The 20,109-nt window shown below is 36.4% G+C and overlaps 1 protein-coding gene across 1 annotated transcript in view; it reads left to right on the top strand.

Annotated features, from left to right (window-relative positions):
• Positions 1-20,109, top strand: part of HOMER1 (homer scaffold protein 1) — a 163,385-nt gene that overhangs the window by 59,082 nt on the left and 84,194 nt on the right. The window contains exons 2-3 of the mRNA XM_020998449.2: positions 2,689-2,845; positions 10,374-10,505. Coding sequence (XP_020854108.1) covers positions 2,689-2,845; positions 10,374-10,505 — 289 coding nt within the window. The remainder of the gene's footprint in view (positions 1-2,688; positions 2,846-10,373; positions 10,506-20,109) is intronic.

Here is a 20,109-nt window from a genome sequence, read left to right as displayed (position 1 = left end):
AATTACATTGTACTTAAAAGAATAGTAGATAATGAAAAAATATCAATATTTCATATAGATCTATACATATATAGACATTTATATATCTGTATATGCATGTACCAACTGACATGGCATCTAAGTAGTGAAAGGAAACACTAACATAATGGTCAAAATTAACATAACTGGTCACATGACCAGTATAGTGAGAGTCAGAATTTGAACTCAGACCTTCCTGATTCTAAAGCAGGCTCTAGATCCGCTATACTACACTTCCTCTCAGTAAACAAACAAACAAACAAACAACTAACTAACTAACCAAATAAATAAATAAGGACAGAAAATACCACCTATATCTTCACAATGGCAATTAAGTTTGCATTGTAGAGAGAAAGGGAAGTGGTATCTTTACTCTCTGGTATGTATTTGGCAATTCAGCCTTTTGAAACAGGTTCTGTGCCCTGAAAAGTATTTTTGAAGCTGTTAGAAATAAAAGTTTGAGAGAAGCCTAGGCTGTTACTGAAGAACAGAGTGAGTACTCAAATTATCCTTCTTCCCCACTACTACTTCCATAATGAAAAATCCTTATGTGACATTTTTGAAGGCTGAAGCAAGTAAGAAAGAGTTGTGGAACATTCAGTGACCTGAAATGAAAGCCATTTGCTTAGAAATTGAATTTGTTTAATCTGCTTTTAACTGTTACCTTCCTTTTTCCTTCCCCTACTACTACTTTAATTTCTTCATTCATTTATAAATTTTTAAAAAAACATTAAATATTGCCAATATAAAATTCTCTTCATAAGACCTTAAGCTTTTTAGAAAGGAAAACTATTATGCATAGGAAATTTAAAAAAAAACAATTTTAGACTGTAGAAAAAGATATCATAAAAATGTTATTTGAGAAAGAAGTGTTGGACTCAGATTTTAAAAAATTAACATTTCAGATTTTTGTTGGATAAAAGGCAGTATGCCACAATGGAAATTAAACCTTTTTACAATATACAAAATTAAATCTGATTATGGTAGAATTTGGCAATCTATAATATGTCAGTAGTTCTTTTTTGAAATATAATTTGTAATTTTTTAAAAATGTAGTTGTATATGTTCATCTTAAAAACAATACTTAACAAAAACTAAACTTCATTTGTCAGAATACAGACAGAAGTTTTAGATCCACCTTCTTCATCATCTCCAGTGAATTACTTTCAGCAGCTTTGTTCCACATTTTTAAAAAAATTGTATTTTATTGATGTTCTCTTTTTAAACATCACCGTCACTTCCTGGTGACACCTGCTCCCATCCTACCCCACCATCCACCCCTTTCGTCTAAAACCAAACCTTCATTTGGAACAAATTAAGCCCACAAATTAACACCTTGGCCATGTCTGATGATATATATGTCTCATTTTGCACCTGCAATCTATGACCTCTGCCAAATGGAGGAAGGCGTACTTCACTGCTAATCTACTGAGGTGAATGATATTTTTGTTGTTGTTGTTGTTGTTGTTGTTGTTGTTGTTCTGAGAACACTGCTGAGAAAATGAAACTTTTTATTTATGTTACTTAATTGAGGCAGTGCAGGTTTGGGGGAAAGAACTCTGGATATGGACCTAAAAGAATCCTTCCCGATGTAGCTTTCAGTGTGATTTGAGGGGAGTCCCTAGACTTCTCAAGGCCCCAGTTTCCTTTTCTATAAATGAGGGTGTGGGGATTACATGATTTCTTCCAGCTATGGATGCTCTGATTCTCATAAATCGTGCATATGATTAGTGCTTGAGAAGTGCTGATTACTTTTTAGGTTTTTCATGGACAGAGCTTTGAGTGAATTAAACATATATTCTGGTCACTGAGGATTAGCCAACCCATAATTTAACTAGTATAATTGTTTCAGATTACAACTTAAAAGTTAAAAATCAGAATATTAAAGTTTGAAGAAAACTATTTAATGTGTGAATTCTGTTCCTTTTGATCCACTGATAATTATAACGTGTATTAACAATTAACACCAAGAATGTTAGTAGATAAAAGCAGCTAACATTTATAGAGTATTTTCAAGACTGGCAAAGCACTTATGTGTTATCTCATTTGATCCTCACAACAATCCTGTGAGATAGGTGTTACAGTTATCCCCATTTCACAGAGAAAGAAACTGAAGCCAAGAGAGTTTAAGTGATTTGCCTAGGATTGCAAAACTAGCAAGTGTCTGAGGCAGAATTTGAACTTGGGTCTTCCTGACACCAAGTTCAGCACTCTAAGCCTGGAGATGAAGTAGGTTATAATAATGTATATATGTATTTAGCTGTATTTTAAGAACTAATGTTTTTGATTAATGTGAAAATATATTTAATATGAATGTATATGTAGACCCTATATCAGATTGCATGCCGTCTTGAGGAGGGAGACTGGGAGGGAGGGAGAGAAAATTTAAAATCGAAAGCTTATGGAAGTGAATGTTGAAAACTAAAAATAAATTAATTTTTAAAAAAGAACTAATGTTTTAAATGTCTATATGTTGCATCATCTTATACTCTCAATGACTACACAGGTGACTTTTTCCCTTTGAGATGATTCTTTGTCTGTGTAATGTTAAATTTCAGTAAACCCCCAGACTACTATTTTTTTAAAAGTTGGAGACATATTATGTCCTGGGGTTTTTTTTCTTACCATTGCTTCTAATCAGATTGATTATTGTTACTTTCTGTCCCTCAGGGAACAACCCATCTTCAGCACTCGAGCTCATGTCTTCCAGATTGACCCGAACACAAAGAAAAACTGGGTTCCCACCAGCAAGCATGCAGTTACGGTGTCCTACTTCTATGACAGCACAAGAAATGTGTATAGAATAATCAGCTTAGATGGCTCAAAGGTTAGTTCTTTTTTTTTTTCTCAAATATTTCTGTCTTGCTCTTGATGCTATAGTATTAAACATTTATTTTTTAAGTATTAAAAATACTTAAAAATATTACCATCCCTGATTCTTTAGGTAATGAAAAAGTTTCACTAAGTTAGTTTGATCAGTATACCTACTACACTTACAGATATATACCAGAACATTCAGTAGATTTGAGATGGTTTAATTCAGATAGGCTTCCTGAGTTTATGTAAGAGCCTATGTGAATCCTGGTTTGTTCCAGAGCCTATAATTAATACTATACTTGGCACACTTCGTGTCTGAAACATAAAGGTAAAATTTCAGAGTATCTTATTTAACTTTGGTCAGTTTCTCTATCATTGAGAATATTAAAGTTTATATTTATGTTATAGTCACATTAGAGATGTGTTATATATCTGAATATCAAATTTGCAGTATAACATTATATAAAATCGGTGGGAAGGTGTCTCTAGGTGTTTCCTCAGTGAAGATTTACCAGATTATTCTGGCCTAGAGTAATGGGGTGTTGTGGCCAAGAACACTGGGATTAACAATAAAAAGGGTGGGGTGGAATCCTAACCAGTGTGACCTTGGGTGAATCACTACCTGTTCTGAATCTTGGTTTCCTAATCTTTTAAATAAAGGAGTTGGTCCAGGTGATTTCCTAAGGTGTCTTCCAGTTTAAAATCCTATAATCCTGTTATACCATTCTCTCTTCTAACCCCATAATGTTCCTCCTTTATATCACTTTTCTGGCAACTAATCACATATTTATTGTCTTCTGATCATTTCTTCGTGATTGTCTTTATTGTTTGATTCTTGTATTATATGTTAAATGCCCTGTCACCTAAACTAGATTACAAGCTTAAAAGCAGGATCTTTGAGACTTCTCTGTATGCTTTCCAGTGACTTGAACATAATTAATGAGAATATTTTTATTCGTTGATTTGACTTTAATTTTTCTTTATTAGAACAATGCGTGGCCATTGGCAAAATGATTTGGAGATAGCTACTGGAGCTTCTGTGAAGTTTTACTAAGTCACTATCCTTGTTCTTTTTTCTGCATATGTTCACTTGAGTGGAATACATAAAGACTTGGAATATAAAACAGGTTGACTCTGTCCCTTAGTGTAGCTCTGTAGGCATATGTACCTGGTTTCTTGGGGCAGTTATATAGCTTCACAGTGCACATAGCACTGGGCCTGGATTTAGGAAGACTCATCATCTTCCTGAGTTCAAATCCAGCCTCTGATACTTACTAGCTGTGTGACCCTGGCCAAGTCACTTCACCCTGTTTGCCTCAGTTTCCTCATCTGTCAAATGAGCTGGAGAAGGAAATAGTGAACTACTCCAGTATCTTTGCCAAGAAAACCCCAAATGGCATCACAAAGAGTCAGACACAAATGAAAATGACTGAACGATGACACCACCAATACCCTGGTTTCTCTTTTGTCCTAAATGGTCCTTTGGAGCTTTGACATTTGTAGGTGGTGGTTAAAAGGTGACAAAGAAATTGATGGGAACAGAAGTCCTAGTATAAGGAGAGAAACCACATGAAAGTATTTTGAATAGACTTCATATTAACCAGACTTTCACCTGAGGAGTAAAAAGTCCTTCAGTGACTTATTTCCAAGAAACGCCTACCTAGAAAGCAGTTCTGGTGAGTCAGTCATCATATGCACCTTTTTCTTCTTGAGGCTACATGGAAACAGGGTTCGATACTACTGCTTGAGTTTCTTCTGTCTTTTGACTGTTTGTTGTTGTTATTTAATCTTTTTCAGTCATGTCTGAATCTCTGTGACCTCATTTGGGGTTTTCTTGGCAAAGATACTGGAGTGATTTGCCATCTCCTTCTCCAGCTCATTTGACAGATGAGGAAACTGAGGCAAACTGGGTTAAGTGACTTGTCCAGGGTCACACAACTAGTAAGTGTCTGAGACCAGATTTGAACTCAGGAAGATGAGTCTTCCTGACTCCAGGCCTAGGCTGGGCATTCTATCCACTGAGCCACCTTTTCCTATTTAGAATCATTCAACTTGGTAGTTTTTTGTGATAACAGGGGGTTTGATATCCTTTAAAAAATAAATTTCCTTTAATAATTGATTTGCCTGTTTTTCTGTTGTATATATCATTCTTTTAGTCAGTTTCTTAAATGGATACGGTGAATTAAAGCTCATTTTAGTTCTATGTTCTAGTTCTATGAACTACTGCAGAATACTGCAGTGATGACTGCATTTTTTCTTAACAGACATCACAATTTATTTCATTTATAAGAATGTTTAAGCTGTCACTTTCTCTGTTAAGCACCTGATTGAGTGATGAAAATCTCCTCAGAATGCCCATACCTCGAAAACATAATCTGATTCTTCTCACTACACGCCTTTTACTTCTCTGTGAATCTAATCTTGGCTTTAAGGCCTTCTAGTAAGGTTGTGAAAACATCAGGTTGGTTAAATGCCACAATCAGCATACTATACTTCTATTTGTAATGATACAGCATTTCTAAATTTGCTGTTTAGAGCAAAGAACAGCTGGATAGAAAAATGGGGAAGGTATATGTCTGTTTTTAAGTTATAATATGTTACTATCTGAAGACATTTAGGAATTCAATAAAAGTGTATTTATTGAGCATTAGCACATCCAAAATTTCCTTCAAGGTTGAAATAAACTCAAAGTCAATGAGTCAGAGATATGCTAGGTTACAAAAAGGTCAAAAATGAAAATTGAATTGAAATTTCAAGTTCTTTACAACCACTATAGTCCCTTCTCTGATTCTTGTTAGAATTGCTGCCCATTACATTTCTACTCTTGAGAACTGGTGTGGTTTAAAAAAAAGTTCCCCTCCCCCAAACCCAAAAAGAGTGGTCGTAGATTAAGGGATGATTGCTGGAAATGATGATGTTAAAATATAGTCACTTGGGTTGACCAGAGAAAGGGCATGGGAGTTGGAGCACCTTGGTTCAAAGCCTGCCTTTGACAAAATCCAGCCTGACCTCAGTTTTCTCATCTGTAAAATGAAGAGTTTGGACTAGATGACCCCTGAGGTTCCCCCTAGCTCTAAATAAGTGATCCTTTGAAAAGAAGGCACTGAGAAAGTGGACTGCTAGAAGAACCTTAAGAACAAGGACAAGAGAGATAAAAACACAAAGCAGAGCCGGGTAGAATATTTTTGTCTAGCGTCCCAGAAGCAGGCAGTATGCCGTTGGAAATCTGCTGCTGTAGGTAGCCAAGGTCTGAGTTGAGGACTAATTATGAAAAGGTATATATCTCAGCTTTTCAGTCTGGTGCCTTTCCATTCCATCTCTTCTCCTGAGAAGGAATAAGAAAGATCTTAACTCCCTCCCAGATCTTAATTCCTGCAAGGAGGAACCATAGTCTTGGCCAAGGGATTTTGTGAGAGGTGACAAGAGACATCAGTCTGTCCCCTCTCTTTATCATCAATATGTTTCATTAAGGTATTTTGGGAGATTACGTTCATTCTAGAACTTAAATCCCTCTTATCTCACCTCTGACCCTCCCCCTGCCATTCCTAAGCTGAGAATGAGCTATCAAAATGAGTCTTTGTCAGTAAGATTCTTTGCATAGTAAATAAAAGGAGAAAAACATATAGTTTTAGTTCTCTTGACCCAAAAATAGTGATGTTTGAAGATATGCTTGAAATCTCAAGGAAGTCAACCAATGGTTGAAGTAGACTCCATCCGCTACACAGTGAATTTGCTTGAAGTCATCAGGAACATGGTCTTGGCCAAGGAATTTCAAGAGAAGTGACAAAAGACATCAGTCTCTATAGAGAAGAGAGATGAATGGCCTACGTATCATTTATTTATTTTCCATTTTCCCCATGTTAAATGAATAGGATAACAACATAAAAGATCTAAAAATCTTAAGCATTTTCCTTTTTTCATACATATGTGCTTATGGTAGTGTTCAATTTTTAGGTCGTTCAAAGGGAAGTATTATGGTACAGTAGAAAATTTATTAGTTCTGGAATTAGGGGACCTGGGATCCAATCCTGCCTTGAATATGTGCTCTTAAGTAAGTCATTTAATGTCACTGGTCTCAATTTCCTCAACTGTAAAATGAGGAAGTTGGACTACTTGGTCTCTGAGGTTCCCTCTGAGTATTTCAAATCAAATAACAAATCCAGAGTATGAAGGAAGCATTGAAAAGCTTTCCAGATTTCTTATTCTACTTCCATTTGCTTGGAACTCTTTCCAGTTCTCTAAGCCATTGCTGAGGATAGACCATAATTTTCCCGTACAGATACAATGCATCAGCCCAAAGGAACATAAGATGGGTGATTCATAACTTCCCTAGGGTTGAAAAAAGTAATTAAATGTTTTGGTTTAAAAGACTTTTTCCTTGTTACCACAGGCTAGAATAAACAAAGACCCTGTTTATGTCAAAGGGCTTACTTAAGGCAAAGTCAGTGACAATACCCTTTTATTCATTTTAGACCAGTGGTTTTGTTGTTGGAAGGGAACTTCAGATGAGGAAATTTCTTCCTACCAGTGTGATTTTGCAACTGATAATCTTGGAAAGTTGCCTGGAAGAATGGGATTTAAGTGACTTATTCAGGGTCATTAATTCTAAAGCCAGTGTGTGTCAAAGGACAGACTTGAATCTTCCTGAGTTTGAGTCTAGAACTCTCTCCACTATCCAGTGACCTGAAAATATGATTTGTTTTTATAATTCTTCAATTTGTATAATCTACCCTAAGTTCAGTATCTCAAGAGTACAGATTCCACGTCTGTACATTTCAGAAACAAGTGTTCTGCTGTCCCTGGACTACAGCAAAATCTGAAGCTTTCCTGGCTCTCCCACTGATGTGTTTCATGCTGTTCATCTCTTAACTTAACCTATTCGCTGATGGTAAATGATCCTTCTCACTTCTCTGCATTTACTGGTGAAGCTTTTTGGAGCTCTAGTTAAAATAAGGCTGACCTAAGTGATACTATTATAAGATTCCTTGTTTTCTTTAGGGAAGTTAAAATGGGGGCAGCTAGGTGGCGCAGTGGATAGAGCACCGGCCCTGGATTCAGGAGGACCTGAGTTCAAATCTGGCCTCAGACACATAACACTTACTAGCTGTGTGACTCTGGGCAAGTCACTTAACCCCATTGCCTAGCAAAAAAATAAAATAAAATAAAAATAGGGAAGTTAAAATGTGTGTTGAATCTTAATGAAGAGAGATTTTTAGTTGAGAGCTCAAAATAAGACTTTAAATTATAGAAGAAGGTGAGTATCTAAGTTAGGTTCATGGGGTTACCTGGTATCATAGAACCTCCTTGTGCTGGGAGGGTCTAGTCTGGACTCATTCCCTAGTTAGCTGTGTGACCTTCTCTAAGTCATTTCACTTTCTTGGTTCATCAGTTTTCATCTGTAACATGAAGGAGTTGGATGAGATGACCTTTATTTCTGTTATTATACAAACTAGAAAATTAAGGCCCTACAAACAAGATGAAGTTTGGAATAAACCATCATTTTCTTAATAAAGTTTGTATTTGAGATGCATTTAATTAAATATACAGGTAATACGCAAATTGAAAAAAATTGAACTTTTAAATATTAAATATTTAAAAGTTTTTATATTTTCCATCTATGCTGAAATCTCTGATCTCTTAAATTCTTGTTTTTTAAAATATGTCTAAATGTTTTAATGTTGTTCGCTAGGTTTCTCTTACCTAAAGAATGAGAAGATAGTCATTCTTGGTTATCTAGGATACTCTCTCTATATGTGAAGTCAACAAGCATTTATTAAGTATCATTGTATACTTTACTAAGTGTACTTTACTAGTACCCATATAACTGACAGAAGGCGTTTTACTCTGTAGTATTATGTATGGATGCATACACGTATATAGCTACATAAATACACCCTTTGTTCTTTAGTGGAACTCTCCGAATTCTTACCCCTTCATAGCCAAATGGAGATCGTCCCTGTGTCAGAGGAGTGCTGTAGTCATCTTCTGCAAGATTATAAACGTTTATATCTCAGAAATTGGCAAACACTACAGATCAGGGCTAGAGTTATTATTTTGTTGATGATGGAGAAAATGTTAATAATGCAGATTAGTCTTTTTTAATTGTGTTTTCCCCAATTACATGTAAAAACAACTTTCAACTTTCATTTTTTAAGATTTTGCATTCCAAATTCTCACCTTTCCCCCTACCCCTCCTCCCTTGCTGAGAAGGTAAGTGATCTGATATAGGTTATGTATATGCAATTATGTAAAATATATTTCCATATTAGTCATATTTTGTGGAAGAAAACTTGAAACCCACCCCCCTCCAAAAAATAAAGTGAAAATAGTATGCTTCTATCTGCATTCAGACTCCATCAGTTCTTTCTCTGAAGGTGGATAGCATTTTTCATCATGAGTCCTTTGGATCCTTGTATTGCTGAGAATAGCTAAGTCATCGTACAATATTGCTGTTACTGTGTACAATGTTCTCCTGGTTCTGCCCACGTCACTCTGCCTCAGTTCATGTAAGTCTTTCCAGGTTTTTTCTGAAATCATCAATGCAGATTAATCTTAAAAGTATGCCATGTGTGCATTTTTTTCCCTCAGAAAGCTGGTTATTAAACACTTAGTAGCACACTTCTGATTTTTCCTATTATTATAGTTTACCAATTCAACCTAGATTTTGATGGATATTAGAGAGTTGACTGAAAAGAGTTGAATTCTATATACGTACAGGACTTGAATAAGGTCCCTTACATTGGACTTATATAGTTACATTAATCTTGGTTCCTATACGTTATCACTCAGTTAACATACAGCAGACTGGTTGTCATAAGAATGTGTGTTTTCTATAAAACCACATTGCTAAGCAGAAATTATAGAGCTTTTTGTTGGAATAAAATTTTTTTTATAATACATTCTGGAAAATGAAGGTATATTTCTTTTTTTCAAAAAATAAATACAGGAAAATACATTAAATGAAATATTTAGAGATTTCTTTCATCCTTATTCTGGTTCAATTAGCTCAGTTCTTTGGATTATGATGCTAATGAGCTTGTGGGTTTGATCCTCCATATGGTCCAGTTATCTTCCCAAAGAAATACTCCCACAGACTTTTACCCTTAACCCCAGCAGCTGTCTTAAAAATGCATACACTTGGATACAGGAAGAATGGGTGAGAGTGTGTACATAGCTTGTTGGAGCTAGTCACCACTCTGGAAAGCTCTCTGAGTGCATGTCCTACTAATGGTGGGTGAATAGCATCATTTTGTGTATGTAGGACAAAGAACACAATATCTGGTTTTGTTCATAACCCTCACACTTACTTTTTCCTCTTGCTTTTAAAAATTTAATCTCGTTTTAGTTATTTTACTTTGCCAGGTCAAACCTTCAGAGGGTAAAGGAGGAGGTGAGACACTTTAAAATTGTCCTGTTTCAAAAATGTTCAGTTGAAATATTTGATGGGGAAGGAAGTAGTAGTCAGTCATTAAAATGCCTTGTGCTAACTGTGTTCAAAGTTTGACTTGATATTCAGATGATTTTGTTTTCTTTTTCAGGCAATAATAAATAGCACCATCACCCCAAACATGACATTCACTAAAACATCTCAGAAGTTTGGCCAGTGGGCAGACAGTAGGGCAAATACTGTCTATGGTTTGGGATTCTCCTCTGAGCATCATCTTACAAAAGTAAGTTAAATCATTAACCCTAATTGAAAAATCTGTTTATTTTAGTCATTAGAAGATTTAAATGATATATAACTTTAAATTTATTACAGGATACAGAAAACAAAGATAGTAGCTATTTTGAGGGTCCTAGTTCTAGGGCATCTGATAGTTAAACCAGAAGATTATAAAATCAGTCAACCAACAAGCATTTATCAGGTGCCTGCTATCTAGTGCCAGACATTATGTTAGGAAGTGGAGGTATAAAGATCAAAACAAGTAGTACCTGATAGCCTCGAGTTTGCATTCTAACAGGGAAAGCATGTACATGATTATGTAAATACAAACTGCATATTTGTGTTTTGGGGAAAAGTAATTTGGGGAGCTCAGGAAAACCTCATTTAAAATGTGGCACTTCAGGGGCAGCTAGATGGAGCAGTGGATAGAGCAGCAGCCCTGAAGTCAGGAGGACCTGAGTTCAAATGCGACCTCAGACCAAACACTTGACACTTACTAGCTGGGTGACCCTGGGCAAGTCACTTAACCCCAACTGCCTAAAAATTAAAAAAAATATATGGCACTTGAGCTGGGGCAACTAGGTGGTGCAGTAGATAGAATGCCAGACCTAGAGTCAGGAAGACTCATCTTCCTGAGCTCAAATCTGGCCTCAGACACTTACAAGCTATGTGACCTTGGGCAAGTCACTTAACTCTGTTTGCCTCAATTCCTCATCTGTTAAAATGAACTGGAGAAGGAAGTGGCAAACCACTCCAGGATCTTTGCCAAGAAAACCTCAGGTGGGGTCATGAAGGATCAGACATAACTGAAATGAGTGAACAACAACTTTGAGCTGAGCTTTTGAGGAAGCTAGGGTTTTGACAAGGCAGAGATCCCAGACATGACAGACAGCCAGTACAAAGGCGCAGATGTGAGAGATAGAATGTTGTATACAAGAAACAGCAAAAAATAAAATAAATTAAAATTTTAAAAAATTTTAAAAAGAAAAGAAAAGAAAAAATTAAAAAGAAAAAAAGAAACAGCAAGTTAGTCCAGTTTGGACCATGGGGGTTGTAACTAGCTTGTGAAGGATTACAAATCCTGAAGAAAGGTGCTTATATTTTATCTTTTAAGTCAGGGTTCCATCAGTTTTTTGAGAAGGGAGTCATGTGGTCTGATTTATACTTTTGGAATGTCACTTTGGCAGCTACATGGAATACAGATTCAAATGGAAGACTGGTTGAAGCAGGGAGAGTAATTGGGAGATTATTGCAGCAAGTCAAGGATAAAAGGGGTAAGGACTTGAACTAGGGCAGTGGCCGTGTGATTGGAGGAGAGGGGATACCTCTGAGAAATATCTTGGAGAGAAAATCAACGAGACTTGGATATGGTAGAGGGAGAGTGATCAAGAAGGAAGAATTGAGGATGATTCTGATTGTAGACCTGGATGACTGGAAGCATGATGATACCTTCACCTTTAACAGGGAAATTTGGAAGAGCTATATGGTTTTTGGGGACAAAGATAAGAAGTTCTGTTTTGGCTATGAGTTTGAAATGCTTATGGGAATTCCAGTGGGACATATCCAATATGCAATTGGTGATATGGGAACCGAGGTCAGTAGAATGACTAAGGCAGAGTATAGGAATCATATGCATAGAGAAGACTGAACCCAAGGGAGGTGATGAGATCACTGAGAAAAGAATATAAAGAGAGAACAAAAGAAGGCCCATGAAAATCTGGAGGCATATCCATAATTAGGGATAATGACATACGTGGATGATGATGATCCCACCAAGAGTGTGGAGGAGTAGCCAGGCAGGGAGGAAGAGAGAACCAAAAGAGAGCCGTGTCCCAAAAACCCAGAGTGGGGAGAGAGCATGCAGGAAAAAAGGGTGGTCCTAAGTGTCTCATGCTTTGGAAGTTAAGAAGGATGAGGACTAGGAAGAACCCATTGGATTTGTCAGTTATGAGATGATTGGTAACTTTAGTTTGTGGAGTGAGGCCAGAAGCCAGATTTCAAGAGTTTGAGAAGTGAATGAGAGGAAAGGAAGGGGGGACAAGCATGTACAGAGCTTGGCTGTGAAAAAGAGAAATATGAAACAGTAGCCTGAAGGGACAGCATGGTCAAGTACAGAACAGTAGACTGAAAGAATGGTGGACTTAAGTGAGGGCTTTTTAAGGGTGAGAGTATCGTGGGCATCCTTGTAGGCATTAGGGAAGGACCCAGCAGATACAGGCTGAAAATTCAAGAGTGGCATAAGCGTGGGATCAAGGGTGCGAGTAGAGGCATCAGCTTTGGTGAAGAAAGGGGCCACTTCTTCTTCAGAGACAGAAGTAAAAGCAGAGAATGGGGGATGGTGTCAAAGGATTTTGAGAAGTTGAGTAGAGGAGAAAAAGGAATTCAGGGTACATGGTCTCCTATTTTCTCAAAAAATGAGGTAAGGCCTGCTGTTGAGGGTGTGGTGTGTGGGACGCTTGAAGAAAGAATAGAAAGCTTGGAAAGTTATTGTGAGGAATGCATTTAAAGAGCTAATTATAATCATGGTGTCATAGCTGTAGATCTGGAAGGGACCTTAGAGCTCATTGCCCTCATTTTACTAATCAAGAAACTCTGGGTGAGAGAAATACTGTGATTTGGCCAAGGTCACATAGTAAGTAAGTAGTGGAACTAGGGATTTGAATCCTGCTTCTTTAACTCAGGTAGCATGGCCTATTGAAGAGAGAACTGGCCTTGAAGCCAGAAAGACCTGGATTCAAGTCTCTTCTCTGACACAGACTGACTATAGTTCCCTGGGCAAAGCATATCACCTTTCAGAGTCCAAGATGCAAACAGTGTGCTGACTTGCATTAATAGAGGGACTTTCTCCTCTTGGGAGTTCTCTATACCCTCGAAAACACAGGTCCATTGCCATGATTAAAAAATTGGTTGCTCTCTGAGCTCTCATCTAAATCCTCCAGAAAAGATGACTAATTTCTGTGAAAAAGTACATTGACTTGGAATTAGGAGGATTGTTTTGTCATATGGTTAGGATTCATTTAGATTGAATAATCATTCAGTGCCTTCGATCTACAAAACACTTTCTCTGCTGGGGATAGAGAGATGTTGAGGTATAGCTCTTGCTGTCAAGGAGTTTACAATCTAAGAGTCTGTTATACATTCACTGTTTGCCAGGAAAATGTGCCTGCAATGAATTTTGAATAGAATGGTTTATATCTGACAATCCACTTTTGCGTTTAACATGATAATGACAAAATAATAAAGTTTGGCATTTTTGTTGTTTGATCAGGTCTATGGTTCTTCTTTTCTGTTTTCTTCAGGTCTCTTTTCCAAGCCCTTATTTCCCTAGATTTTAATTTTCTCAAGTTTTGCATTGAGCATGGATCCCCAAAATCATCATGGGGAATAGTTTGTGTGTGTGTGTTTTGGCCTGAGGGCTCTAGACAATTTCGTGGCTAACTTATAAAAGTTACATGAAGCCTAGTGTGTCTTCTTCCTTGGGATGAAATCCATGGATGATCACTGTCTTCTTTTCATTTCAAACCATTTTGTTCTCCAGCTGGAAAGTTCTTCAGCAAAATGCCCTCTTAATAGCCCTTAGAGTAGAGCTTTTCATGCAATGAAGTATGTAATATGCTTTAAAACAACTAGATTAAAAATACAAACCATAGAGATTAATAGAAGATCTCTGAATGAAGCAACAAGGAGATTTTTCAGTCTTCATTTACCCCCAAAGCTTCACAACAAATAATCACTGTGGGATTTATTCCAACAAGACACTTGCTGTTCATCTTTTAGAAAAAGGCAACTTCTCAGTAACTAATTTGCTCAGTAGTCAGCATGTGATAATCATACCTTCAGCCTAACAGTAGATTGTTTGGATTGCTTATTATGGGAAGCAGACAGGAAGGAATTAGAAGTCATGTCTTTTTTGAAAAAGAGAATTCCAATGATGTCTGATCCTTAAAAGGTCTTACAATAATTTTTTTAAAATACAGGACACCTTGAAGTTTTTTCAGAGCATATAGCTCTTGAAGTATTTGAGTATAGGCTCTCTCTTATAAAGGAAACCTTATGACCCCTTTAATTTGGGGCTTTACCACATTGTCAGACTGCGCTGTCTTGTCAGTGACTAGGATTATGTGACCCAAGTGAACTAGCCCACGGAGGAGGAAATATTACTGCCATACTCTTGCTGGGACAGTTGGCCCCTAAGATGATAAAGTAGCAGAGCTAAGTGGTCATAAGTAAACATGAAAGTCTCCTGAATTCAGTTTGGATAAGCTTTTGAAAAGGAGTTCACTATAGAATTTTCCAAGTTTGTAGGTGATATTTTAGGGATTGTGGGGATAGGAAGAAAAATGGTAGAGCAGACTGAGCATAAATGGATATGAGGGCGGTATACTTAGGAAAAAAGAGTCCATGGGATGATGGGCTTGGTGCCTATCATTTGTGACCCAGGAAAAAGAGGATGTATGGCCAAAAAGACCAATTAAGTCCACAGTATCATCATGAATAGTATTGTAAACCCAAGAAATAATCACCCTTCCCTTACATGAAACCACGCTGCATCCATGCTTATCGTACTCTATGCTTTTGACTTTCACGCCTTAAGAAAGTTATAGCAAAGCTAGAGAAGGTCCAAATACTTCATGTGCTTACAATCATCCATTTATCTTGTGCTTTTCTAGATTAAGAAATTCCAGTTTCCCTCCTAGACTCTATTCTGTGTCTTCAGAACTCCTTCAGTGTTTAATACTCAATATATTTAATTTTTAATTTATATAAGAAAAATTTACAATCGACTACCACATGAGGAAATTATTTCATAACCAAAATTAAAATAACTCTCCTTCTAAACATTTTCATTTGTGTTTAGACAAACTCAAGCTTGATTTTCTCTAGTTGATCTAAGCTGAGCTTTTTACCTTTTTGATGTCATGGCTGACTCTCCTTGGGCAGTCTGGTAAAGCCCAGAGACCTCATTAGCATTATGTTTCTAAGTGCATTAAATAAAATACATAGGATAATGAAGGAAACCACTTATAATGAAATAGAGTTATCAGGTTCTGGTAAAGCCCAGAGACCTCATTAGCATTATGTTTCTAAGTGCATTAAATAAAATACATAGGATAATGAAGGAAACCACTTATAATGAAATACAGTTATCAGGTTTGTTTTTATTCTTATTTTAAGAACAAGTTTACTGGGCCCTGATTAAGAACAACATTATTAGAATACTAAAGCTGCAAAGGGAAGTTTGGATCTAGAAATAAAAAGTCAAAGTTATCAAGGCCTAGATTGAGCCTTCACAATTTGGGGCCCACCAAAGGGTTTTTTTTCTTTCTGTGGGTAGTCTGAAATCCTTTGGTGGGCCGCAGGTTGTGTAGGCCTGGCCTAGATAGATATTGGAGATTAGAAAAATAGCAGAGGAGACTCTTCACATAAAAGCTGACTTAAAAGATGGTCAGTACTGGAGAATGGAGAAAATGTAAAAACAGTGCTGATATTTAGCCTTACAAATACATAGTCACCCAAATCTCCAAGTGTCCTATTTTTTTTCCAGAAAAGTGGTAAGGAATCTTTTAATTTTATTATTATATACCACATTCTATTATTCATTTTATTATTTATTTATTTACAAGGCATAGAATCATAAAGGTGGAGTCGGAAGGGAAGTCAGAGGTCATCTAGTCTAACCCCTTCATTTTACAGATGAGGAAACTGAGGCCAAGGACTTAAGTGACTTGCTCGGGGTCACACAAGTAATGGGCAGCAGAAGTAGGATTTGAACCCAAGTTTTCCCACCCTAGAGCCAATTTTCTTTCTGCTACATCATGGGTAACTAAACCAACATTTTTCAATCAAAAATCTTAACTATGCTTTATAGACTTTGGGCTGAAAATTTTAAAACAGCCCACTATCAAAAGAAATTAAATAATCACTGTTAGGAGATTAGCCACATTTTGTATTTCAAGCAGTCTAAGTGTCTAAATAGACACCAATTCATTACTTCATGGTAATTTCATTTTGCAGAAGAAGCTTTTGAGAAGAACAATTAAGTGGATTTCTCAAGGCAATTCATCATAATTCATTGATGACTGGATTAATTGAGAAAGAAGTTCAGTTTGCACAGAATTCTTTAATTTTCTCCTTTATTAATCATGAAATAATTTCTTTGTACCTCCTCTGTTGTCCAACCTATCTACCCTTCTAACTATTACTCACTGTTGACATTCCATCTCTCAGTTCTGTACCTTTGACATACTGTTCTCTCTCTTCATTTCCTTCAAAACTCCCGAGAAGCATCACATGCTTCAGAGGCCTTTCCTGACTCCCTCACCAATTATCTTGTATATGTTTTTGTACACTTAAGTCTTCCTATCCTCTCCCCTAGTAGATTACATGCTTCCTGAGGCCAGACACTGTTTCATTTTTGTTTTTGTATCTCCTGTGCCTAGCACAGTGCTTGACATATAATAGGCATTTACAAATCCTTGATTTCTACATTTAGTTTTTAATTTGGACAAAAATAATATCCTGAATGGGGGAGAGGGAGGAAGGTTATGTATCAGAGAAAAATGGCAAAAAAAAAATTTAGAAAGTTTCAATTTCTAGGTAACATTGATGAAACGTTCCATTATTCATGAAGATAATTTACTTCTTAAGTAGTACAACTACCTTGCTACATGTAACTGTGCAATCCAGATGGAAATCTGCAATGAATATAGCAACATCTAAATGAAGTAATATGGTTGGAGAATGTAGTGTTTAAATCTTCCAGTTTTCCTGTGCACTGTGGCTTAATCATTTGTGCAATCAGTTTGTATAGGTCAAGGAACACATTGTAAAGGGATCTACATTGTTTAAACTGTAATATTATATCTTTTTTTTGGGGGGGAGGCAATTGGGTTAAGTGACTTGTCCAGGGTTACACAGCTAGTAAGTTTCAAGTGTCTGAGGCCGGATTTGTCCTCCTGACTCCAAGGCCAGAGCTCTATCCACTGTGCCACCTAGCTCCCCCTGTATTATTATATCTTTCAAAATAATACGATACTTTGTTAATGTTAATGACACATATTCAGTGAAATAATGCAACTATCAACCACAGTGTCATGATTTTGGAAGAGACCCTATTCAGTTAAAATTTCTCTCACTTTAGCATGTAGACTAGATCTAGGAATAGAAATAAACTGTTTCCCAGAAACTTTGTGTAGATATGAAGCTTTAGAAGTCTGAGAGAAGTGACTATTGTTTCACAAGTAGTTCAATTAGAAAGAAGCATGAAAGCATTAGAAGTTGAGCAAGTGGAAAGTTGTTACCTGAGATTAAAGAAGCAATAAAAGAAATGTGAATATGGAATACTTAAGAGCAAAAAAAAAAAAGCGTATCACTAGACCTTGCATTTTTTTCCCCCTTAGCTCAAAACTAGTTACTGTCGGCTCAAAGCATGTTATTAGGGGGAAGAATTTTTTTAAATTGTTAGCAAATGGTAGCTAAATGGATTGTCTTTCTCTTGGCGAGTAGAATGGAGATGCAAGTTAAGTTTGATCTCCTATCCCTGGCTCTTTGGCTCCGGATTCCTGTAACTGATATTTGTAAGGCATCTCAATATGACTCGGAGGCATATTTCCTTTTATCCTAAGCTTTTATACTAAGCTTTTAGTATAGGTCTCCCAAGCCATCTGAACTTCTTGCTTCTGCCCCTGACTTCTGGTTTCATTGTGTTAGTGAGTATTTAGGGCTTTGAGTGCTAGGCCAGCTTCCCTCATTTTATAGACTAGTTCATTTCAGAGGAGTCAAATTGATCTTTTTATACCTTTTTTTAAAAACACTTTTAACTCAAGAATCTTTGTACAAGATACCATGGAATAGAATTAGACCCTAAGTTTATATAGCTCTTGCAAGTTTACAAAATGCTTGCCTTCCAATCTTGTGAAATAGGTATTGCAAATATCCTTTCCTTATTTTTTTCAGATGAGGAAACTGAAGTTGATAGTTTAAATGGCCTGCACTATGATCAAGTAGCTAATAATTGTCAGCATTAGGAAACCTGGATTCATATCTCATCCCCAGGTCCAATGTTTGTTGGAGTATTTTTTGGGTCTTTTCCCCCATTCACTACACTATCTCTTTTATATTTCAAAGTATTGAACCCTGTGCAAAGACTGAAATTTTCATCCTAAAACAGGAATCACTAAAGATCCTTTAAAGAGTAATTGTTTTAAAAAAGTCTTAGGTTTATCATTCAAGAACTGTTGATTTTATGGTCTTTTTTAAACCATCAATCTGAAGAAATCATAATCTTTGTCAATGAATCAGACTATTTTTTGGTAAGTGAGATTTTATCTTGCCAAAAGCATAGCATGTAATCAACTTTTTAAGGTATGTTTCATGAATTGTAGACTAGAGCTGAATGACATATAAGCAGTGGCATTTTTAAAACAAACTTGTAAGGTTATTTTCCAAACAATCATATCAGAATGGATATGAACCAAAGAATGTTGTTCTCTTCAGAGTAGTCATTCTGAGAGGCTCTATACTTATTCCAGTGATGCTCATGTTACTGAAATACATTTTTGAACTCTTATTTGGGAATGGCTTTTGAATGTCCTCAGCAGTGGCCAGTTTGTTCCTTTTAGGGTGAATATGATTTTTTTATGATAGCTAAACATTTTTAGAGACAAATCTGATGAATGACTGGTTGACTAAGTGGGCTCCCAAATAAAGCATAATCATAGTGGAATGAGATTGCCATCAGAGTTCATCCATAATTTACACAAACTTCAGACCCAAAAGATGAGTTCCAAAAGTGTTTTCACTGCTGGCACCATTGAAATAAATGTATAGATTCCTAAGGTGACTCCTCTGAGGAAGATGCAGTCATTTCACAGGGGAATAGATATAGCTTTTTGTCTGAATCTCTCGTTTATAGATGAAGAAAATGGGATTCTGAGACATCAAGTGCCATGCCAAAGGTCACTCAGGTAATGAGTTTTAGAGTCAGGATATGAACTCAGGTTTTCTCATATTAAATTCAGTGTTACTTCTATTAAAATTGGCTACCTTTCCTTTGAGATGTGTGAGTTCTGGTATGTTTATTCATTAAGCACTCATTTATTAATAGCCTTTCTACAATGTGGAAAGCATTGCTAGGAAGATAATTAAGAAGGCCTGTTCTTCAGGGGGCTCATAATCTAGCTAGGGAGGTGAGTTGGAGGGAAAGGTGATATTATATATAGATATATAAACAGATATGCAGTAGTTATACAAAACATTACAAATTGAAGAGAAGTATGAAAATAAAGTGAGGTACAAGGAAGGAAGGAAGGATCATTTCTTATTAGTGCTTCATGATAGCACTTGAGCTGGGCTATGAATGAATGTAATTTTAACAGATAGATGTGGAAAGTATGCGGATGCCATTCTAGGCACAAGGAAATACCAGTATTAAGCAACTAGTCTCATTTTCATTGAACTTTGTAACTTGACTTCAATTTTTCCCTCAGAAGACGAGACAATAATAGTTAAGAAGATATTGTGAATTCATAGGAAGTTAACAGTGAATTTTGAACACTTACTTTGGAATGCTAATCAGGAATGAGGAAGAAGTATTTTATATAAATACTCTG

Source organism: Phascolarctos cinereus, unplaced genomic scaffold (assembly GCF_003287225.1).
Source record: "Phascolarctos cinereus isolate Bilbo 61053 unplaced genomic scaffold, phaCin_HiC Scaffold_4;HRSCAF=312, whole genome shotgun sequence".
Classification (NCBI taxonomy): domain Eukaryota; kingdom Metazoa; phylum Chordata; class Mammalia; order Diprotodontia; family Phascolarctidae; genus Phascolarctos; species Phascolarctos cinereus.
The sequence above is the reverse complement of the archived record's forward strand: the minus strand, read 5'-3'. Positions and strand labels throughout refer to the sequence as shown.